Source organism: Schistocerca cancellata, chromosome 6, assembly GCF_023864275.1.
Source record: "Schistocerca cancellata isolate TAMUIC-IGC-003103 chromosome 6, iqSchCanc2.1, whole genome shotgun sequence".
Taxonomy (NCBI): Eukaryota; Metazoa; Arthropoda; class Insecta; order Orthoptera; family Acrididae; genus Schistocerca; species Schistocerca cancellata.
The window spans coordinates 733,814,084-733,839,643 of record NC_064631.1 but is presented as its reverse complement, the minus strand read 5'-3'; the positions used below and the strand labels follow the sequence as shown (position 1 = coordinate 733,839,643).

At 44.2% G+C, this 25,560-nt stretch overlaps 1 protein-coding gene across 1 annotated transcript in view; it reads right to left on the bottom strand.

The window, feature by feature from the left end:
* The window catches only part of LOC126191204 (uncharacterized), a 38,807-nt gene that overhangs the window by 5,665 nt on the left and 7,582 nt on the right, over positions 1-25,560 (bottom strand). Inside the window, exons 3-4 of the mRNA XM_049931998.1 lie at positions 16,343-16,518; positions 7,310-7,518 (exon numbers count right to left, since the gene is read on the bottom strand). Of these exons, the coding sequence (XP_049787955.1) occupies positions 7,310-7,518; positions 16,343-16,518 (385 nt within the window). The remainder of the gene's footprint in view (positions 1-7,309; positions 7,519-16,342; positions 16,519-25,560) is intronic.

The following is a 25,560-nucleotide window of genomic DNA, read 5'->3' as shown; positions in this document are numbered from 1 at the left end:
AGGGGTTAACGTCCTGTTGGTGAAACAGCTATTAGAGCATAACCCAGAATTGGGAAGAACGGGGAAGCAGGACAGCTGCGTCCATCCATAGGAACCGTCGTGTCATTCACCTTAAGCTGTGTAGGGACATCGCAGAGAAACTAAATATGGTCGAAAATAAAGTTTGGAGCCAACAGCGTACCACATCATCGCCTCGTTCAGTGGGTTTTACCCAAGTACAGAGGATGGCTGAATGATGGAATGCCCACATTGTCGAGTTTCCTGTCTTCTTAATTTGAGTTGTTGTAAGCTGGGGATGCGTGATTATTCCATGATATGAGAAAGTGAGAGTCCTCTGCCCATGTCAGCAGAGAGGAATGGAGCAGCAGGTCCACCGCCTTACTGTAAGCGCTTAGCTTCCTCCACGTAATTGGGCACTGTCCTTGCATTGTGAGAGAACTGTGACTCGGAGTTATCTGTTTGTAATGGATGCGTTAAGAGCTTAACATCCACATCTGACACACATGTTGTTGTGTCATGCTTTTAATAAATTTACAAGTAGATAAATGAAACAGTCAATGATCAGAACGAATTATTGTTTGGAAAGCAACACACGTATCTTTAGCTCCTCGTGGCTGTGGCTGCCTGAGCACGTGTGGTATTATTTGGGGTCCAAATACACAGGATCTGCTGAAAACACAGTGCAAGTCTGCAGATGATGAGCACTGAACGTTTACTACAACTGTGCCAAATATGTGTCTGTTGTTGGCCCTCGACTCTCTGTACGTGCATGCTTGGCCTAGGCTTGACTGAGTGACGTTACGCCGACACTGCACTCTGAAGGCAGAAATTCGTCGCTTCTCTGCAGTCGTCATGGAACTGTTGATACCTTCGTAGACAGAACAGAACTCAGGCTGGACTCTGGCAGAACTCGTACCAGGCACTGGCGGAGCTGGAAATACTTGTCGTGTGTGACGCCTCGAAGCTACAGGAGGAGTGGCTTACTACTTCTTTCTCATAGGCGGTGGCGATGCTGTTTACGTGTGCGGCATCTCTGCGGTGGTCGATTGACGATTTGCTGTAGACGATTATCGTCGACACCACATGTGTCACCTTCAACAGTGTCACAGGCATCAGTGTATCACGATACACTGAGGAGAGGTAATGTAATGTAGAACACTGACACGAGGTCTGGTGATGGGAAACTTTATGCTTCAATTCCCCCTCCCATTACTGGGGAAATACCAGCAATGCAAATTTCTTCCATCACCTGGATTCGAACCAGCTTACTTTTGAAGAGAGTACCACCACACAGTCATGTTTATGTGTGCCATGGTGGAAGTTAGGGAGAGAGAAATGATTGGTGGTATTTATTGTAATAATTCCTTGGGTTTTTAACATAAGTTATTTTGATGGAGCAGAGGTTACACCAAAAGGTGAAGTTATCGAGGCAGATGGAGATATGCTGTTGAGTAAGATTTACAGTAACAAAAGAAGCATGGTGTGCCAGACAAGGAGCTATACAGTAAACATAATTCATTGGGACACCTGGCACTTGCCAGTTACCTCCCAGAGATCCGAATGTGCGACCAGTGCGGAATATTTCGCCAATGGAGGAGTCATCATACCACTTTTCAATTATAGGCCACATGTCCTGCGGACAGACACCAGTGGTTCCCTTTACCTTCTGCATTCTCATGCCTTTGAGCACTGCTGACTCTTCAGGGTTTTAGGAGCAGGGGAAAAAAGTGCCTTGAAGCTCTATCCGCCCATCCATCATTACTGATGATTTTTCTTCTAAATTTAAGTAGTAGCAAGGTTCGAACCTGGGTTCCATGACGTTTTGATTAGTATACAAAAACACTACCTTTAAATCATAGGTGAGCCGTGGGATATAAACTTGCATACAGTATGATATCACACAACTTGACTAGAGCTAGTAGTAAATAAGAGTTTTTTTTTTTTTTTTTTTTTTTTAAGAAGGTCGAAAGTAATGGAGTCATGAGCAGCCTCTCATAAGAATTTCCTGAAATTGTAAGACGTCGTGGTCTCCTTCATTGCTTACATATTCCGCCCTCACAATCATATTCTGCACATCAAGATACTTCATTCGAGCCCAAACTCGATAAGATAAAGTCAGTATCGTATGAATTCATGTAAACGATATGCAAATAACTAATAAATCGCAAGAGCGCACCGTGGTTGAAATACTCGAGGCTGGCGTACACACATACATTCCAGACACGACGGTCACAGGAGCTTTTAGCTCGAGAGAGGCAACTGCACCCCAGGAGGCCAGTCCCGAGCTATCTACGTCGGCCAGTGACCGCCTGTAGAGCAGACAGCACTAGCCTGAGTGAAAGGACGACCCCATGTTCGGCTTAAAAGCAAATTCCGCTACATTGTGTGGGAGCGGTTAGCCTACGCATTCTTTACACATAGCATGCAGTTTCAGAGATTTTCACAGGGAGACAGCAAACGCCAAACAGCGATACTACAGATTTCCGCCGGCCGGATTGGCCGTGCGGTTCTAGGCGCTACAGTCCGGAGCCGAGCGACCGTTCCGGCCGCAGGTTCGAATCCCGCCTCGGGCATGGATGTGTGTGATGTCCTTAGGTTAGTTCGGTTTAATTAGTTCTAAGTTCTAGGCGACTGATGACCTCAGTAGTTAAGTCGCATAGTGCTCACAGACATTTGAACCATTTTACAGATTTCTGGATTGGTCGCCTTAAACAAAACGCTATTCTCCCGTTTTAGAAGAGCAATGTTGATTGGCAGACGATATTTCTGACGCCTTGAGCTGAAGGAGTAATGGAAGAGATCGAAAGATATACCCCTTCACGTCTGGCGTGCAGAGGGGCCGTTCCGTTGTCGCTCTTGGAGCGAGAACACGTAACGAGAGCGTGCGCGCTCGTACATGTACTCAAAGAGCGAGGAACAAGTCTCTCCTCAGTACTTCACTGGGAGAGCACCTCTGTCGAGAGCTAATCGAAGTGCAACTGTATATTGAGTCCTTGCGATTAAGCGTTGTTCACTGTGTTGGCCGCCACACTTATTATGCGGTGTGAACGGACTGAGTAATAATTAAACGCCTGCGAGCGAATGTTTGAGTGGCATCGCGGTGGACTGGTTACCTGACCAGTGTACCACGCCAATAGACTAAGGGCGAATAGGAGTCCTTGACTTCATCAAGGCATAGGGAAAGTTTGATTGGCGAAGGTCAATCCAGATAGAACGTGAGTTATCTTATTTGTCGGCAGTGAGCGGCGCAGACAGTAGTCATCACAGCTACAGCTCTTGCGACCCCCACATTTCCTCCACAACAGTACCCTTCACTGCATATCACACGTGACGGCCTCGACTGTACCTAGCAACATTCTAACCGATAATTATTCAAGTTGAGTAGGTGTGGCTCTCAGCCATTCTGCCAAGTCAATAACAATCTTAAACTTTGTATAGAAATTTCATTAGCGAATCCTATCCTTAAGAGGTAACTTCACATTCTGAAAAGAACCCGCAAATAACGTGTTCAATTCATAACTAAAAGTTACTTTCATGTTTTTCTTACACTAACTAGCACTACTCCAGTATCCCACTAGTTACGTAAGAAATTTTGTGAATTTTTGTGTCATTTCCTTACAGTGGACGACTCCAGAAGGTATTTATTGCTGAGAGTTTTTCAGGCATTTCTCTTTAGAACGTTAGGAGTGTCCGTCTGACTTCTGTAGTAGTGTGGGGGTGGAAATTGCATCTTGCAGGGGCCAAAGGGTAAAGGGTACATCTCAGAATAAACTGTTGCGCAGAATGACAGAATAGCACCAACCCACACGCTCACAAAATGTGTGGCTTTATAGTCTTGTGTTGTAAATGCTATATTTAATTCGTTTTGTGGCGTTATAGACAGGTATTTTAAACTGGGACCAAGAGATATGGTGGTCGAATTTGTGTGACATTGTATGTACCGAATTGTCGAGCAGTCATTAGATACAGTGAGTATATCTTTAAAATATGAAGCACTGAGTCTGACTTGTTGAGGTTGTTTGGTAACGTGTGGTTGTTATGGATGAGAGGAGAATGAATCCTTTTTCAATAGATTGTTCAGTTTATGGAAAATGTGGCAGTGTTTTCGTTCATGTGTATCACCAATCCCAGGGTTTCTGATCTGCAGAATGAGGTGCTGGTATCAGGATATCTCACAAGCACCCATTGGCAGTACCATCTGATTGTATGTTGTAGCAATTATCTGTGCTTTGTAGAGTGTAGAGTGACTGGGGCTGTGTTACGAGACTGTAACAATTTTCATTTAAGGATAGTTGTAGCATTGAGATATCATGTGAGTGATGAAGATCTCGTTGGAGCTGACGGAACAGACATACGGATTGAATGCCATGCTGCTGCTTTGTCTTGATGTTTTATGTGGCGAAACAAGGTTAGGTATAGGTTTTAAGCTGATGTTTTGGTGTGGCTGAAGATAAGGTTGGATTGCTTTTTGGAATAGGTGACTTGGATGTTAAAATGGAAGGTAATGGGGCTGTTATCGTCATCTGTTGGACGATATGTGGACGCTGAAAGAGAGTGAATGTTGAAGAAAACAGTGGTCCTAAACTGGATGTCTTTCATGTTAGGGACGCGACACAAGAAACTGTTGAGATGATGACAGTGAGCTCGACTGACGGTGTAGAAAACTGTGGATCTGAACTCAATATCTTCCATGGTGAGGATGCAATGCATGTAGTTGTTGGGGTGCGGAATGTAAGTTTAGTGTCGTGAATAATGTGTTTGCTTTATATTTATTAGATCATTCGAGTTGAGGCTGTGTAGATGATGCAATTGTGCAAGGATTGTACATTTGGCATAGTTAACATGGGTGGTTTTACGAACTTCCAGTATGCTGTAGTAGTTTGGGTCAGCAACTTCTGGTAATCAGTGAACGAAAAACCGTTCCAAGGTTTTGTTCATTGTAGGCCAGGTGGTTCTGCGATACTGGGTCAGATAGTCGTCACACAGGAAGTATTTTTGACATCTGTATTGCACTGTAAATGTTCATTGCACGTTTTTGACATCTTCGGAAATGCCATTTTCGACTAGGTGATTTGAAAATGGGTCTCGGTCCGAAACAAATCATCGAATGAATAAAAAACAAAAATTTGCAACTTGGACTGGTCTTGTTTGTAATTGGGATAGGCCAGGTGGCTCTGCGATACTGGGTCAGATAGTCGTCACACAGGAAGTATTTTTGACATCTGTAGCCTTGGATTTGCGATTTAGTTGATTTTACGCAATGGCAGCGACAGCAAATCAGGACTCAGTTCCTGATACGTTGGTCTGTTATGGGCAAGCATCTAGTTCTGCTGAACAGTGATGCGTAAAGAAGCCGGCAGAGAAGCGCCACGGTTTTAATAGTGGCGAGGGCAACTCTTTCAGACAGGGCCATTGTAGCAGCCAGCCTGGATGTCGCAAGCCATCTCCAACATCGCCACGTGCTTAGAAGAGAGAAGAGATTCGCACCCGTTTCTTCTTTCTCTCCCCCCCCCCCCCCCCCCTATCTCGACCGAACTGCCACGATCTCTCTGGATTATCATGACAACTTTCCCCTGAAGATATCTTCAATGTCGGGCTTAAAGTTAGCTTCCAGACAAACGGCTAGTTGTCCACAACTCTGTAAGGTCTTGTCGCTGCTCATTCTTTAATATCTTGTCGCTACTCGCGAGGAATAGAAACATGAACTTCAGCTCACACGTTTGTTCTCGGTGTCCATAACAGTTTCAGTCACACTTATAGACTTGCTGCTGAGTGCACCTGAGTCTAGAAACAGACGGGGTAAGAGTCTGCTTGTTTAGTAACTTGCTAACAATCCGTATTTCCGTTTATGTGCCACTATTATTCTTATGAGTGACTGCAGTAAATTATCGGCTGCAGCCGAAATTTTGTAAAGGCCGTTCTTCGCAGTATTACAGTCCCTCGTTCTAATATACGCATATTCTTACGATAACTGACTTCTTTAACTGTTGTAATCCTTTTCGACCACCTTAGTTTCTTAATTAGTCGGTTTACTACCAATTAAAACCCTGCAAGTTCGATTGCCTGAAGCGGTCAAGAGTGACAACGGCAGGCATAAATAATTTTTCCGCTGAGGGAGCACAAGCTCACTGTCCCCCTTCCTCTCATTTGAATGGAGTTACCCCTTACCGAACAAGAAGCTATCAGGCAGCTACAAAGAAAGAAGTGAACGATTACAACTCGCTTCATGTCTGGTGCACTATAGGTAGATGAACGAGTAAAAGTCCAGCAACGAGAATAAAATAATAAATTTAAAGAATATAGTGATTCGAACAAATAGAGTTGTTTAGCAGACAGGTGCGATAGCTGAAAATACAGTGTTTCCTCAGTCCTACTACAGTTCATAGTATTAACATTTCTAAGTATAATATTAACTGTGTATTTCGTACAATTAACTGTTCAGTTACAAATCGAAATATTATTCGTCAAAGAAAATTACTAAATACGAACAGTATCATGCCAGAATCATAGATGAGAAATGTAGAACACTACACCAGTTACAGTATTGACAAAACATTAGCTTGTCTGTAGCCGTTAAGTTGCAGAAACCATTCGCCATTTTTAAAACAAGCCTTAGACTAGGTCTGAAAAAAAACTACGTATACATAATTTTAGAGTGTTTATAGAAGATAAGAAGGAACACTTTTTTATATGAGGCACGTGTCGCACACGTATGAAGGTCTTATCTGCACTGGCGTTCAGAGACGGAGTTCATAGTGCTGTGGGATGGGCACTGTTTTAGAGGTGCTGCGGGCCTCCTACGGGAGGGAGACGAGTTGTTCAGTGTGCCAGACACTGGCAGACACCCCAGGTGAGGTGATTGCCTGTTAGGCTGAGGCTGCAAACATTATTTGTGAGACACCTACTTGTTTCGAGTGTGTTGCAGAATCATTAGCACCCAGCTGGCACTTGAGTAACGTCTCTAAGACATCACACCTGTGACATTTGTGTCACATAAAATTTGTTCTTTTTAATCTTCTCTAAACACTTCAAAATTTTGTGTACGTAGTCTTTTTTTAGTCCCTGCATAATGAAGAAGTCAATAATACATCGAAATGAAGTAGTTAGCTTGTCATAGATCCAGACGGAGAGTGGCCGAGGAATCTAAAAACTGACTTTGGAAAGAGCACCAGATATCATGCGTGGCGTGCAAAATCACGCAAGAGCTAAAACTACAAATTCAGAAGGATATTTGAATCTCATTCCTCGAACAACTGAACAGTTGTCAGCGCATAACCGTGAAGTGGCCGGGTCCCAGTATTAAACTTACCTACAATCTTGAAGTCATCTTCGTAGAATGAATCGATGTACTCAGCTCCAGTGTACCAGTAGACACGATGGAAGGCGTACAGATCGTCAGCCAGACTGAACATTTGCGACGCCTCTGGCTGCCGCTCCTTGCACAGCGCACTGAAGTCGTCGTCAAAGGAGAGGCCCCACGGCTGATAGCTCAGCAGGCGTTCACTCAACAGCGGCCGCCTGTAGCACACAAGCTGCCAGGTTAAAAGTTAAACAGCTAGCATGTATAGTTTATGCCAGAGCGTACAAGTATTCAGAACGGTTTTCCACTCAGCAGTGGATTAGAAACTTCCTGGCAGATGAGTACTGTGTGCCAGACTGGGACACAAACCTGGAACTTTTTCATTCTTTAAAGGATGCATAGTAACACAGCAAACAATCGCAAATCCATTGGTCTTTTTAGCATTTTAGCGCATCGAGATTTCATCTTTAGATTTCAGAGCACTTGAGTGAGACACCGATTATAACTATTTCTTGCAGGTCATCCACTCCGTTCTGCACTGCTATATCGTTTTAAGTGGTTTCAGACATATCAAACAGCAGAACTGCAGCGCTTGCCGCAGAATACCTCTTTTCTTTAAAGAAGAATTTGGTATGCATTGCAAGAGAGTGAACATGTGATATTTATGTTAAGGATATGAATGACCTGTTCAAATTTGTTATAGATGATTTTAGACGCTGACATGTAGACATGTCTGTCATGAGCTGAAGCAAAATCTTCCACATTACCACTTGAAAATGGCTCAAAAGGCCGAAACTGCAATTGTAAAAGAATTTGTATAGTCACTGGCGAATATGACGTCCTTATAAAAATAGACATCGAGCTAGGCAGGCAGGAACCGAGAGCCGCCGTCACAGCCTTACTTCCGCCAGTACCTCAGCCGCTGCCTTCCAGCCGTCACAGAAGCTCCCCTGCACGGCTGGCGGGACCAGCGCTCCCGGAAGGATGGGCACTGCAGTGACCAGAGGCCTCGAGAGTTGCTTCCTGGACGAATTCTCACTCTGCAGTGGAGAGTGCAGTCATTTGAAACGTCGGGGATCCGACACACGGCTCTGACCTGTCAGGGAGATTCGTATCTGCATTAGGTGATGTGACATCTGCGATAATTTTCCGTAAAGACTGTATGACAGCTGAAAGCAGAACTCCCACAGGAAGAAGAGCTCTATGGACAATCGTGAATGTACCGTCAAGCAGCTCCACTTATTCAGTCCCTTTCAGCTAATCCAACGGCTAAGGACAGCGTGATACGATGACTTAAACTATTTCAAATCCGTCTTTGCCAATACCAAACATGTGTTTTTATTTCACAATAGGTCTTTCGTTTTACTCATTATACCCTTATCAGTTGTGGCATTTTTATAATGTTTCTGCTTACATCCGGCAGTGTGCATCCCACCATCTCACACTGCTATGCTTGACGTGCAGAAGTACATGTCTCCTGACTAAAACTTGACAAAATGACGCTTCACTATTGCATAAAAATGTTTATTTACTTGGCTCTGAAGCATTCGCTCGGTCTCACTTCGTGATTGGTTGGCTCGGGTCTCTCGTTTGGCAGTGAAAATTATCATATAGAAATTGTTGGCTGTAAAACTTTGTCCTAAGGTCAGTGTTGCGTACATCGATTCGATGCATATGTGTCAGGTACATGTTGTGATGAGAATGGAGCCCTCAGTATCGGGTATGAGACAATTTTTTCCTGATTAATCTACGACTGCATTCCCTATAGCCGATTAACGATGGAAAGTTTCCATACTGCCAGATACAATGCAGAACAATCAGTACTCCTGTAAGTAGGCTGTTTATGTTTTCTTATTGGCAACTATGTAGCGCTCTGTGTGAGAATCACTGGCTGTGCTGTGTGCAGTCTGTGGCTAGTTTGCATTGTTGTCTGCCATTGTAGTGTTGGGCAGCGGCAGCTGGCTGTTAACAGCGCGTAGCGTTGCGCAGTTGGAGGTGAACTGCCGGCAGTGGTGGATGTGCGGAGAGAGATGGCGGAGTTTTGAAATTTGTAATACTGGATATCATGAAGTGCTATATATGTTATGACTATTAAGGTAAATACATTGTTTGTTCTCTATCAAAATCTTTCATTTGCTAACTATGCCTATAAGTAGTTAGTGCCTTCAGTAGTTTGAATTTTTTATTTAGCTGGCAGTAGTGGCGCTCGCTGTATTGCAGTAGTTCGAGTAACGAAGATTTTTGGTGAGGTAAGTGATTTGTGAAAGGTATAGGTTAATGTTAGTCAGGGCTATTCTTTTGTAGGGATTTTTGAAAGTCAGATTGCGTTGCGCTAAAATATTGTGTGTCAGTTTAAGCATAGTCTTGTATAATTGTTCAGAAAGGGGACGTTTTACTCCCTCTACTCCTTCTAGTATGGTCCTTGGTTATCACTGTTACTTGACAACGACTTTGTCAATTAAAGCATGAAGCTGCATCATAATGAGTTCCGTGTGATGTCTGGGTCCCCAGATTGACCGGAAAGCTGTCCCTCCCATAAGACATGTGGTGCCATGGTGCTAAGGCTCGCAAATCATTTCCACGCTACGTACACCAGCACACTGTTCTGCTTGGAGGTACAGTACAATCCGTGCCGTGATTGAAGTCATCATTTCTACGCCCCAGATGGAGGATGTACGTGCATACTTACAATGATCTGAATAAAAATTATATGGAGATTTGGTTGGGGAAGAATTTCGAGAAAGGGCTGTTTTTAACATATTGGAGCCGTTCATTCCATAAGGCAACGAAAGAACGGATTTAAATGCAGCAAGGAAGTGAACAAATAATATCCCCTGAAACAAGCTCTAAAGAAAATCTGGAAACTTTTGGACAGTTGCGAATGTACTACACAGCTATAATGATTCAACACTGACTGCCATATTCAGTTTAGGAGCAAGTGCGTTGCAACACAAAGTGGCAAATCAACAGAGGACGCAATAAATACTCGCCACATGGAGCTGGAGTGTCGACAAGCGGGGCAGATCGCTGCCACGGAAGGCAATCGTCGACAATTTGCGTGCAGACGCAGGGTCAGTGTCATATAGGCGGCTTCGGCCTGCAGTGCTGGAGCCATTGCTGAAGGTATCATGCGAGTCCAGTAATGAAGTGGATTGGCGGAATTTAGAAATGACCGACTGTAAATGGCGATACGTGAACTACAGAAGAGACACGAAATGGTGCGCTGCCTGGACTAGGAGGGCGGTACCTAAGCTGCACCACTGCCGCTGGAGCTCTGTGGCACCTCATGCGTCTTTGGTTATCGCCTTTGTACTGACATCCAACAGAAGGTAAACACGCTGGGTCGTATGAATAAACAAGACGACGTTCTCTGGAGAAGATTCTCCGAGCAAAACAACATTCTCTGAGAAAGCTCTTATCAGCAAAACATTCGAAGCCATTATCTCTGACGAGAGGGTTCCTTTTTCTCACTACCTCTGCTCCCTGCTGAGTTCTCTGTGTGTGTGGTCTGCCGTGTCCGGCACAGAAAGCACGCGAAGTGTCACGTTTCATTCAGCTCGCTCAAACGGGCGACATGTCTGGAACCGGCATCAGTGTGTTAAGGCAGAGTTGCACTACGTTTCATTTTGTTTATTTCATGTGCGGCAACAAATTATTAAGACAATTACGTACAGCTTACGAAAATGCATTTTCTTGAGATGTTACCGAATTTACAACATGCGGAAAACTTTTCAGTTATAGAAGTTAGGCGAACATTATGTGAACGAAATCTTAAGATTCCATGACTTTTTATCTACTCCAAGCCGGAACTCTGTCAGAGTTCTCTAACACGAGATAATTTTGGTTAAATATGGCGCAAAGTGTTCTGCTCGCTTATAAAGTACGAAAGCGGTCGCCCGCTCTGTTCGTTACGAGAAACAGATCGCTAGGTTTGTAAGAAACCAGTTATTAATTTTTGTGATCCGCCTACTTATTTATAATGTACCGAACTATAAGACTTATGCTGTCAAAAGACATCATGGTGAACATCTGGAACTGTCAGTGACACCGTTGTTTGGTGTAGGCCTACACAGAAGTTTTCTCGTACGTTAGTCTGAAAACTTAGGTCTACTAAAAAGTAGCAAAAATGTTTTAATTTTAACTTCTTTTGAAAGGTCGTCCCCTCTTCTTTGGTGATTTTCTGGAGGGAAGTTCACCAGGCAAGTAATGTTCTTATTGTGAAGCCCATATAAACTTCTACAGTGTCTCTGTTCAGCATTTTGTTGGGCTACATATATCTTTCACTGCCTTCGAAGCAGCGTGAATTCTGCCATTACTGTCAAAAAGCATGTAAAACTTAACCTGAACAGAACTTTCTCAGCTCAAAGAATGCTAAAGAGCTCGTTTCAGTGTTTTCCGATTGTGAGAAGCTCCTCTAGTTTTATTCATACGTAATCGGAGAACATTCTTTGTCTTAAGCAACATCCCTCACCTTTTTACTCACGTTGAGCACGTTCTCGGGTGCAGTATATTCGTTTTACTCATGTTAACCTCAAACTGTCCTCTCAAAATTTCCAGTACGATCCTCCGTTTTACTGACACGCCCCACTATACTTCGCCAGCACCTCAGCTCTCACCTGGACTCTCCCAGTGGTTCTTCGCCGATCATCTCCCACCCTTCGCCGTCGTCTTCATTGCTTCACCACTCACAGAGAGCCGTAGTCTGGCAGCCCCTTCGCCACTGCCTCCGTCAAATGCTCCACCACCGTCGCCGCCACCTGCGCCATCGTCGACTCCCTCTCCAGCAGCGTCGCTGGCTCTGTCGCCAACACCGTCGCCAGCCCCAAACCGCGGCCCGCCCCATCGCCCCCATCACTGCCGGTGCAGGAAATTCCAACCACATCCACCACCACTGTAGCTTCGTCACCGCCGTCATAAACTCCTGTCAATTTACGGACATGAAACCAATAATTCCTCTCAACTATCGTCCTTTGTATCTACATCTACATACATAATCCGCAAGCCACTAAGCGGTGCGTGGCGGAGGGTACCCTGCTCCACAACTAGTCGTTTCCTTTCCTGTTCCGCTCGCTGACAGAGCGAGGGACAGACGCCTGTCTATATGCCTCCTTAGGAGCCGTAATTCCTCATATCTTGTCTTCGTGGTCCCTACCAGAAATGTATGCTGGTGTCATTAGGATCGTTCTGCAGCCAGGTTTTCTACACTTTCTCAGTTGTTTTCTTCGAAAAGAGTGTCTTCTTCCCTGCTGAGCTCCAGAAGCATATACGTAACACTTGCATGCTGATTGAAACTCCGGTAAGAAATCTACCTGCTCCCCCTGAATTGTTTCGATGCCTTCTTTCAATCCGACCCAGTGCAGATCCCAAACACTCGAGCAATGCTGAACAAGAAGTCGCTCTGGTGTCCTATACGGGGTCTCCCTCACACAGGAACCACACTTTCACAAAACTTTCACAATAAACCGATGTCGATCGTTGGCCTTCCCTACCAGAATCCTCACATGCTTATTCCATTTCATCTCGCTTCGCAACATTACGCCCAGATATTTAAACGAAGCGACTGTGGTAAGCAGGACACTTGGAATGCCGTATCCGGATATTATGGGTTCGTTTTTGCTACTCATCCGCTTTCTTCTACAGCAAGAGCCACCTGCCATTCATCACACCAACTAGAAATTTTGTTGACGTCATCTTGTGTCAACCTGCAGTCACTCAACTTATTCCATATGCTCGTACTTCCGTTAGCACCCCGCAGTGGGACACCGTGTCAAATGCTTTCGAGAAATCTAGAAATATGGAATCTGCCTGTTGCCCTTCATCCATAGCTCTCAGTGCATCATGCGAGAAAAGGAAAAGGTGAGTTTCACAGAAGCGATGCTTACCTAAACCGTGTTGATTTGTGCACATAAGCTCATTAGTCTGAAGAAAGTTGATTATGTTCGAACTGAGAATATGTTCAAGGATTCTGCAGCAAACAGGTGTTAGGGATATTGGTCTGCAATTTTGTGGGTCCGTTCTTTCACCTTTCCTATACACTAGAGTCACTTGCACTTTTTTCCACTCGCTTGGTTCTTAGCGCTGATCACAAGATTCGCGGTAAATGCAAGCTAAGTAAGGTGCCAATGCCGTACACTACTCTTTGTAATACCAAACTGGCATTCCACCTAGGCATTGCCACTTATTTTTCAGCTGTTTCAGCTGTATCTCTACGCCAGGGGTACTCATTACTATGATTTCCATACGGGACTCTGTGTGATGGCCAAACGACGGCACGTTTGTACCATTCTCCTGAGTGAACGATTTCTTAAACGAGGAATTTTTAACTTCGGCCTTCCTTTTGGAATATTCTAACGCCAAAGCAGACTGGTCAACGTGTGACTGAATGGAAGCGTTAGATCCTCTTAACGATTTTGCGGAGGACCAAAACTTTTTCCGGTTCTCCGATGGTAGCTGTTGTATGCTTCGCGCACAGATCTTGTCACGGACGCACGAATCTCTACAAATCTTGCTGTCCTCATTTACGCGTTCTCTTTTGAACCGAGAATGTAACAGCCTTTCGTTCCTCAGCATTTTCCGAATTTTGTTATTAAAGCACGATGAGTCTTTTCCGTCCTTGATCCACTTAGTAGGCGCATACTTTTCCGGATCACGATTTACAATCTCTTTAAACTTTAGCCATAATTCATGGCCATAATTCTGGAATTGAATGATTGTATTTTATTGTCTAAGTGAGACGCTGACAACTGCATATCTACTCTCCTAGCGTTCTCGACTGATTTACTGCCTTTCGTAACCATGATAACATCATGATCACTAATCCCCATCTCTATGGTGACGCCATCGATAAGGTCCTGCCTGTTTTTGCTGGCTGCCGAACTAGCTGCTCAACACAGTTTTCGGAATATGTGTTCAAAAGTCCTTCACAAGGCTGTCTGTCTGCACGACCTGCAGTGAATCCATAGACGTCCCAGTCTATACTCGGTAGGTTAAGGTCACCGCCAGCTAGTGTCGTGTGATCTGGATATTTGTGCAATGCTATTTACCTTCTTTGAATGGCTCCACATCTGTCCCAGCGGAGTCGGGTGGGTGGTAAAAACATCCAACAACTGATGTGGTTTCACCTAGTCCTGTTATGTGCGACCACGTAACTTCACTATTGCACTCAAATTCAACCTCAGTGAAGAGAATATTTTTTTTGTCACCTGGAATGAACACTACCCCTCCTACGGCGTCGAATATGTCTTTCCGATAAACAATCCAAGACTCGCTAAATATCTCAGAGTTTTTTTACTTTGGGTCTTAGCCAGCTCTCAATTCAAGAATAATTTGGGGCTGAGAACGTTCATGGAGGAGAGTAAATTTGGGAACTATGTTACAAATTCTTCGACAGTTGACTGATAAAAGTTTGAGAGTCGAACTAACTTTACTCTGAAAGCTATGTGATTTCCCTAAATGTGTACCAACTGGCGAGTGTTCATGAGAGTACCTCAAACTACTGGCTAGCCTGAAACCCCACACGTGCACTCCACAAGTACTCTGCTATCCGATTAGCTGCTTCCTTTGTGTAGTGCACCCCTGTCTTGAAATCTACCCATCTCCGATTTTCTGTTCACCTTCCCAACCACTGTTACCTTCATTCCCACTGCCTGACACAATGTCGATGGTTTTATCCCGTCACACTATCTGCATGTGTCCGTACACAGTGAACCGGTAACCCACTCACAGTTCTGATGACAGATGTGGAGTAGCAAACCAAAAATCCCCACACAATAAACATTGTGGAGTAACAATACCGTTCCTCAAAAATAGCTCCAGGTGGCTACAAATCATGTTCAATCATCCTGCATAATACTTTGTCCTGAGTGTGTATTTTACCACCCTGGCCGTGATCTGTGCTACTGCCTGTATCTGTCCGAGCCATCCTATAGCACATAATTTCGTTCCTCACACTGACCACTGCCTCTCCACAGCTGTATACCCACATGAATTCCCATGATGAACTTAACTGTGGATGTCGGTTGATCACCTTAGTTTCAAAAGACCTAGTCCATTTCCCAGACACACTCATCCCAAAGTGGCTCCCCTATCGACATCTTCAGATATAACTGCAGAAGTATTTCATCTAATTGATAGCAATCACGCCTGAGTCTGTCTATCCTAATCCACGTCTTCCACCTCCATATCTACGCCACAATAAGCCACCTAAAAGAGTCCAACAACACCGCCACAAGACCTGAGATGCCTGCTGGGAGCTTACCCATTCCCAGATAGGAAGCCACCTGGTCACCCTCCATAGTGCCAACATATCTCCTACACTACTCCATTCCACGGCCCCATATGTCAACCACTCGAGAGACTATTCCGCTTTCCTCCCTCTCGCAACCTCCAGTATTTACTCTCTATGCTACAGACTCATTTAAACACGCCAACCACAGGACAAAATATAAGAACGATGGCTATCCGCTTCCTTCCCTCATCGCTTCTTAGATTTTTCCTCCATCTATTGAGATGAACATGACTAGTGGCCTCTTTTCCTCACCGACTGGATGCCAGTATCTGGACTAGAGTCGCTACTGCATGGTATTACCGTAATTTCTCCCGAAGTGTTTTTTTTTTTTTTGTCCCTAATAAGACGAGGACACGCTCACTTTTCGTGTCAGGTTCCACATCATTGTTTCCACAAATTATGAAAACTTCGGAAGTATCTGTAACCATCAACACTTTCTCTAGTAAATGCAGTAACATCGTATTTTGTGTCAGTTTTCTCCGCTGGTCTGTTACGTAATATGTGGCACATTTTAAGACACAATGCGAATCAAAAAACCGAAGGCTAAACGGAGTTAAAAACCTTTGTAAATCACGTAGTTTCTGTAACCAAGTCCTTCACTACTGTCTATTAATGCTAGTTCTTTACTCCATTTTGAATTAAATGATCCCTGTGTTTTCTATAACTTTAATGAATACTCCCATGGATAAAAGTGAGATAAACTCCAATAAACTATAGTGAGTACGACAGACATTTGAGTGTACACTGGTTTATACCTGATTATCAAGTGCCCTGGCCTGTCCTTGTCTTCTTCCACCTCGTAGTGCTCCACCTGTTTGCTGGCTAATTGCATGTCCTGTACCCATCCGGTTAATTTCGTGCGCAGCATGTCTTTCACACGTTCCATGTCCTTAATCCAACCGTGGAGTTGCTGATCACTTGTGTGGTTACCCTGAGACACACAGAAAATAGTTCAAATTACTTTCATAACATCCACAAGCAGCAGCCTGTCTTAATATACAGTTACATGTAGCACTATTACATGACACTGAAATTACTGCCAGCGCATGAGTGTAGTACATTCAGTTTTGTACAGGCATAAAAACATTAATGCACAGCAGATGCCTAGTGGGGTTTTATTAAATAAATACATTTCTCAAACTGTGACATCAGATAAGGGAGGTGCAGATATTTCTTGGTAGTTGACATTACAGACGTCTGAATGTACGAATGTATACTCCCGTGACGATGTATCCAACTGAAATGTTCTGGAGCTGCCAGCAGCGTCGAGTTCCTACTGTAAAGCCACATGGCGTGGCTGGAACTCTGAGGAGATTCTATTCAAACTTTTGAACGATTTTCGAAAATAGAATTCCCAGACTGTTGACAAATCCGTCAAATTCCTACTCGTTACCAACGCTCTGAAAAACCTGAACACATGTTAAGACCTTCTACAAACGCAATGATAGACATCAGCCGCTCCATATCTGAAACATTATCTTAGGTAGTTGTGCACACGGGAAATGTCAGTTTGACTCAAAATTTTGTAGCGTTTGTCTGTTGCCTGGCTGATCGCTTTTGCCGAAAATTTGAGTTTGTTGCTCGTCATCTAACACGATGTCGTCTGTATCTGAACACGTCTCGAATATTGCCGATTTGAAGGAATGTATTGACTGTCCGAGTGTTAAGATAATTTTTTCTGGACCATTTTTCGGGTACGAAGTTCACATTTATGTCACTTATTAAGGTCTATGCTCCTTTGGCGTTGTAAAAATTGTAAGCTTCTAAGCCAATGCAATAATGATATGGCCACTTAATTACACATTTTCATACTTGAAAAATCACTCACAAAAATCTATAAGGTGCTCCCTGTTGATTTAGAATCATGACATTTTGGAAGAAGCCAGATTTCACAGTGCAAATAAAGGAAAAAATCTTAAAATCCGTAATTGGTAGCTATATAACTCTAGAAAATACTTTTCGTATTATTTTTTATCAGTCTGTCTACTTTTCTGTCCTTCTGTTGGGAATCTTTTTCTCTGGATCAGTTATGACTATCATGTTCAAATTATATCACATACTAAGCTATATGGACCCTTGGCGGCGTAAAAACTGTAAGCTTGTAACTCACTCCAGTTAACAGATACGGCCGTTTATGCCTCGTGTTTTGATAATCGAAAACTCAGTCATCGAAACCTATAGGGTGCTCTCCATTGACTTGGAATCGTGAGATTTGGCAACAACTGAGTTTTCCGGTACAAGTAAAGCAAAAAATCTGAAACTTGTTAACTTTTAATATCACATAAAAATGTCGTTTTCGATTTGGACATACATTGTATTCATGACCTGTTGAAAGTATAACATACGAACATTACTGCATCCAAACATAAAATGTATGTTGTATTCATGATTTAGTACATAAACGGAAATGTGTTATTAAATCTTCTCTCCCTACATACATAAACTAAAGTCTTCTGCTTGCTTGTTCTTGTTTGTTTGGGCTGGGCTGAGGAAATAACGTAGAATTTCTGAATCGATCTTGGTATTTCTGGGACCAGTATCTTGCCAGTAAAGCTACAAAGTGTCGATAAGAGGCAAAAATTATTGGGAATCTCGATTCCCAGGATGGGAACCCTTAGTGCGTGAGTTCCGCTCGCACTTTCCCATTCTGTTTTCGTTTTTTCTATCTACTCTAGCATCACCCAGTATGTTGTTCTGGAAGGTGACTGCTCACCACAGACATGGGTGCCGTCGGGAGAGTCTGAGAGAAGTGGGACAGAACTGCTCTTGTTCTGTGTACGTGGAGTCCCCAATCCTTTTGGGTCACACTGAAACGGGTGACAGTGGTTCCACAATAGATTATATTGAGATAGGGAACCAATACTCGAAAGAGCATATTTATTGTGTTAAGGACATACACAGCATACACCACCTAACAACAATGTAGTTCATAGTAATTCTTCAAAGCAACGACTGTCAGTCTGAATGTCTGCAGTTCTTCACATTTGCAAAGATCTCGGGTGTACGTTGTGCTCTCGAACAGTAGCAGCTGATAAACACTGTACAAAACTGACCACCAAACGGACCTACTGTACACAATTAGGCTCGTAGCCCTCAAGCATCGCAGTGGCGCATTAACCTGTGCCGCAAGCACACCACTGACCCTGCTGTCAGCTGTCCATTGCATCAGATAGCTTGTGTCGTGTTCATGGTGAGGTGTGTTGCTGTGTACAGTGCACAATGAGTAATCAAAGATGAAATGTGCAAGCACTGGGACAAACGGATTTTGAGCCCTATGTCTGCTTGCGTCAATCCAGTATCGTTCACTGCGCTGTAGTGTCCATACAGTTTGTATTGTTTGTGGATGAGGCCTCATTCATCCGTGATGTTTTCAAAAGCCAAACAGGCAGATCTAGAATGAGGAGAACACCCACGCCACCCATATCGGAGGCCAACAGCAAAGATTCTCAGTCAAGGTATTTTAGGGCATTATCCAAGATCAATCCACTTTGATGTTAATGTTTGCAAACACCTGAATAATACTCACACTCATTGTAGGACTGGAAAGGCGGGGTCCTCTCTGATGGCCATTGCGATCGCTGGATCTTACAACCCTCGACTTCATTCTCTGAGGTTATGCCAAGATGTAGGTGTACGAAACACCTGTAGATACAGCTGAAGACCTGCTTGCTAGGGTCCAAGCTGCCTGTCTCCTGGTGCAACATTGTTGCTCACGGGCAAGGCCTCCACGAAGAGTGCGGCCGCTTCATGTTTAAAGATGATTAAAGATGTAGCTTTTGTCACACACATCGACTCAGTCTGTGTTTCGACAAGCTTCTACACGGTTGTCACTTCTGCCCAGCTGTTCAGAACAATGAAGTGTGACATGTCTTGGAAGACAGTAGCGTGATTGACTCGATTCCACTATCGCAGTAGCTGCCACGATACAGGAATGACCTGTGAGGATATGCTGACATCACTCCGAAACTGTGATCACAGAGAGAGCGTCATGCAGTCAAAGGACGTGAGGTGGTGGTATGAATGTGGGATATTTTCAAGAACACTGCCATCCTTAATTTGGAATCATTCAACTGTATGTAAGTCAGACACCTTAGGCAAGTGTACGGTGGTGGATAGAAAAACGGATTTCATTCTGTTGCAGATATGTGCAAATATTATTTTCTTAATAAAATTTTTGTACTTATTTAGATACTCCGAGCTCATTTTTTACAGTTCTTTTGTCAGCTATGTTTATTTACCAGGTGACATCTACACTCTTTTTAGAGAACTGTCGAGATGATTTCCCAAGTTTCTGCAATGTGTCACTCAAAACGTAACCGATCAGCAGCTACTTGCAGCCAGTATATTCCATTTCGTGCATTTCTGTAACAGCACAATCCCACTCGTTTTATATGTGGAAGTTCTTCTTCTTACGAGAAATAAACCCGTTTGTGCTGCCTTGCGTCCACGCTTGCTAAGTAATGAGAGTAGTAGCAAGTTGAGAGAGGCATGTTCAAATGTGTACCAACACGCTGGGCACTGTCGCAGTGCGCTATGTGTAAGTAATGTTAGTGGGGAGAGAAGAAGCGTGATGGATTGCGACTTGAATTGCTGACGGCGCACGCTGCGTGGCTGAAGGGGTTTGTAAACTGCCCTGCGGAGGGCGACCCGAGTCTTTCTCTCTCTCCGACTGCCAGCCAGCCCTGATATCGGAGTCAAGCGCTCGTGCGGTATCCGTGACGACGATAGTGACTGCAGTCATGGCCACGCACGTTGGATAACAATGATGACGCCGCACTGTTGTCACTGTTTACCGACGACGGTGTGATGTAATTCATCATGGTCACCTTGGCTGAGGAAGAAAGCAAGTATACATATTTTCTATAGTGTTTTGTTTATACACTACTGGCCATTAGAATTGCTACACCACGAAGATGACGTGCTACAGACGCGAAATTTAACCGACAGGAAGAAGATGCTGTGATATGCAAATGATTAGCTTTTCAGAGCATTCACAGAATGTTGGCGCCGGTGGCGACACCTACAACGTGCTGACATGAGGAAGGTCTCCAACCGATTTCTGATACACAAACAGGAGTTGACCGGCGTTGTCTGGTGAAACGTTGTTATGATGCCTCGTGTAAGGAGGAGAAATGCGCACCATCACGTTTCCGACTTTGATAACGGTCCGATTGTAGCCTATCGCGATTGCGGTTTATCATATCGCGACATTGCTGCTCGCGTTGGTCGATATCCAAGGACTGTTAGCAGAATATGGAATCGGTGGGTTCAGGAAGGTAATACGGAACGCCGTGCTGCATCCCAACGGCCTCGTATCACTAGCAGTCGAAATGACAGGCATCTTATCCGCATGGCTGTAATGGATCGTGCAGCCATGTCCAGATGGGGACGTTTGCAAAACAACAATCATCTGCACGAACAGTTCGATGACGTTTGCAGCAGCATGGACTATCAGCTCGGACACCGTGGCTGCGGTTACCCTTGACGCTGCATCACAGACAGGAGCGCCTGCTATCTACATCCATCTACATCCATACTCCGCAAGCCACCTGACGGTGTGTGGCGGAGGGTACCCTGAGTACCTCTATCGGTTCTCTCTTCTATTCCAGTCTCTTATTGTTCGTGGAAAGAAGGATTGTCGATATGCTTCTGTGTGGGCTCGAATCTCTCTGATCTTATCCTCATGGTCTCCTCGCGAGATATACGTAGGAGAGAGCAATATACTGCTTGACTCTTCGGTGAAGGTATGTTCTCGAAACTTTAACAAAAGCCCGTACCGAGCTACTGAGCGTCTCTCCTGCAGAGTCTTCCACTGGAGTTTATCTATCATCTCCGTAACGCTTTCGCGATTACTAAATGATCCTGTAACGAAGCGCACTGTTCTCCGTTGGATCTTCTCCATCTCTTCAATCAACTCTATCTGGTACGGATCCCACACTACTGAGCAGTATTCAAGCAGTGGGCGAACAAGCGTACTGTAACCTACTTCCTTGGTGTAGTCAACGACGAACGTGGGTGCACGAATGACAAAACGTCATTTTTTCGGAAGAATCCAGGCTCTGTTTACAGCATTGCGATGGTCGCATCCGTGTTTGGCGACATCGCGGTGAACGCACATTGGAAGCGTGTATTCGTCATCGCCATACTGGCGTATCACCCGGCGTGATGGTATGGGGTGCCATCGGTTACACGTCTCGGTCACCTCTTGTTCACAATGACGGCACTTTGAACAGTGGACGTTACATTGCAGATGTCTTACGACCCGTGGCTCTACCTTCATTCGATCCCTGCGAAATCCTACATTTCAGCAGGACAATTCCTGACCGCATGTTGCAGGTCCTGTACGGGCCTTTCTGGATACAGAAAATGTTCGACTGCTGCCCTTGCCAGCACATTCTCTAGATCTCTCACCAATTGAAAACGTCTGGTCAATGGTGGCCGAGCAACTGGCTCGTCACAATAAGCCAGTCACTACTCTTGATGAACTGTGGTATCGTGTTGAGGCTGCATGGGCAGCTGTACCTGTACACGCCATCAAAGCTCTGTTTGACTCAATGCTCAGACGTATCAAGGCCGTTATTACGGCCAGAGGTGGTTGTTCTGGGTACTGATTTCTCAGGATCTACGCAACGAAATTCCATGAAAATGTAATCACTGTCAGTTCTAGAGTATTATATTTGTCCAATGAATACCCGTTTATCATCTGCATTTCTTCTTGGTGTAGCAATTTTAATGGCTAGTAGTGTAAGTGATTCTTACGGGTTCTACTTCTTCTTTTCTAGGTGTGAGCAGGCGTTACTCGCTGTGGGATCTGAACCCAGCAGCTGATAATGATAATGACGATGATGATTATCTCTGGGGAACGACTTCTATTGTTCAGAGGCAGATATCGCTTATTCTACAGTATTAAACTTTTTGTTTGTTATTTTTGAAATGCTCTAGTTTGTAGATGTTCTCAAGGCGAATATCGGTGTTTAGACACGACCACCAGCTACTAGTTCTTTTGCATCTGTGTTTTCGTTTGGGTTTGTCCATATTCTTTCAGACACATTCCCCTGCCGACGTCATACACCTCCTCTAGTACCCATGCTGGATATGTCCTTAAAGACAAACATGCCCACTGATGATGAGTTGCTGGAAGTGTATTCCAGTAATGAACACAACAACAGTTTTACTTGTAAGTACTCAGAATTTATTATTATTATTATACGAATACGGATTTTTATTTCTCCTTCCTTAGATATCAACTGCGTCTCTTTCTCCTTCTCGTGTGCAGAGGTATTAGGGGTTCGAGGTGTTGTTGAGGGGAAGAGCATTGTCCAAGTTAGGGGGAGAGCTGTCGTGACATCATGGGGTGACTCGATACCAGAGTGGTCATACTGAGTCACTTTTCTGAGATGCAGGAAAGGGAGTCCTGTAAGACACTCAGCTGTATGCTCTGCCTTGATTTATGTTCATAAGATTTTGATCAACTTATTGTGGGGTCCAATTACATCTCTCTTCAAAAGTATTTACTGCTAACAAAAAGCATGTCCTAATGCCCAGAATCTTGATGAGAGGAATTTAAATTGATTTCCATGGTTGCTTCTCACTAGTGATAGAAATTAACCAAAAAATACAGGGCATACAGATACACAACAAACACCAGATGTCCACTGACGTTCTAATTTCTCGTTTATGGCCGAATGTAGGAAAGCCATAAGAAGAAGACAAACATTAACACGCTGTGTGGCACATCGACAAAGAAGTCGAGCGTAAATTAGGTGGTCCCCCCTTCTTGTCCATATTAGCCGAGAAACATCCAAAAAGTGTAGACGTGCTGCTAATCTCTGAAGACGATAAGCAACACAACGTATGGATAAAATGCATGTCCCACCTACGTTCCTCTGAAATGAAAACAAAAAAGGTGCAAGATATTTTTGCTGTAGATGTCTCAAGTCGTTTACCAAGAGCATGTATCTTGAAAGACACCTGATTGACTGCTAGAGCCAGGAAACAATAGGTGTGGAAATGCTTATCAAGGATAAACGGTTCTCGAAGTTTAAGAATGCCTCTCACCAACACTTCTGTCCCTTTGTCGTTTACGTCGATTTAGAGCGCCTCCTAGCTACTGTGGTACAGTGTGGACGTGGTGCCTCTGCCTCCCATATCACAGTCACAAAATGATGCATACGATATGTGGCTACCCATCAAGTTGTGTGCACTAAAATTAAAATTTTATGTCAAGGGAATCGTGCGAGATGGCTGCTCACTGAGCTTGAAAGTCTTGTACGGGATGTTTATAACATTTATAGTGAAAACGTCCTCATGACCAACGTGAAGGAGAATGATGCACTGTACAAGCAGGCAGCTGATCGTTATATCTGGGGACTGTGACTGGACAGAGGTGAGGAAGCTCCCTGTAGAGACTGTTGCCACGTAACGCGGAAGTCCCAGAGTGCAGCTGACAACCCATGTAACTTTAAGTACTAACTGCCACAGCACACAGCCATCTTTTCCACAATTTAAGTGAGCATGATGCCCTCTTTCTAGTTCAGCACTTTGACGAGTCTGGGTTATAGGATGATAAGATCAGTGTCATTGCTGACACCGTTGACAAATGCATGCCGCTTCAAAGAGGATCACACCACTTCCTGGATTCACAACGCTTCATGCTCACGTCTCTTTAGAAATTTGCTGAACCAACGCGTCCTGGAGATATTCTTAGCAAAGGGAGCCACTTATCTCGATGATGTAGAGTTTCAAGAGTTTCAACTTGTGACGGAGAAGGGGTCTTTCCATACGAATATCTGTCCGCAGCTCGTGGTCATGCGGTAGCGTTCTCGCTTCCCGCGCCCGGGTTCCCGGGTTCGATTCCCGGCGGGGTCAGGGATTTTCTCTGCCTCGTGATGACTGGGAGTGTGTGATGTCCTTAGGTTAGTTAGGCTTAAGTAGATCTAAGTTCTAGGAGACTAATGACCATAGATGTTAAGTCCCATAGTGCTCAGAGCCATTTGAACCATACGAATATCTGGATTCTCTAGTAAACTAAGAAGCATTTCCATAATGAATGGAAAGAACGGGCAATTGGTGAATGAACAGCAGGACTTCGGCATCTCTGATTTATCAGAACATGTAAAATGATGAACACGAATGTACATCTGACCGGCAACATCTTCGAGAAGTTTTGTAGCATATGGCTGAGATTTCGTGGGATGCCATGTTGAGAAAGACACAAGCCAGCAACGAATTCTTGACCAACGTTGAGATGCATGTATTCCTGGAACATGCGGTCCACGAGTGACTTTGCCAATGTGTGCGCAGGTATGCCAAGCCAAATAACTTGCAAATAATCGAGGGGGAGTACAGGTTGTCTGACGATTTCAGTTTCATCCTTTACCTGGATGTAAACTGTCTCTAAAGGCAAACCATGCAACAAAGTCTCCCTTTTCAAGGGCTCTCAGGGATGTCCAAAGGGGTAATCACCAGACTGAGGAAAGAGATCAAATATGTGGCTGCTGATGCTGTTGAGGCATATGTCCTAGAGGTAGAGCTGGACTATCCCACAAGTCTGCATGACAGACACGGTGATTTGCACAGCCTGAAAGACTTTCACGTTCAGGGACTTCAACAGGCGCCTCCTCTAGGGCATTGGCGCTGCACCACAAATGCTTATCAGGAGACCTTTCGATTGAGGTTATATACTGAGGTATATACTGCAATTCCAGCTGGAAGCAGGGGTGTCCTATCACGATCACAAGTGGTTCATCGGGGGGCATAGGTGTAGAAATCTGCTGCACCCAGACTATTTACTGATGTGTCTGGGTGGGTTTATTTGTTAGTAAAAAGGTAAAATGGTGTTCCACTTGACTGGGTGTGTGTGGAATAGTTTGATGAGCTGTTTGTCACAGTTCTGACTGCATGTTTGAGATTATGAATGTTTCATTGCACACTGCGTGCGTCCATATTTTGTGCGCGTGGGTATGTGTGTGTG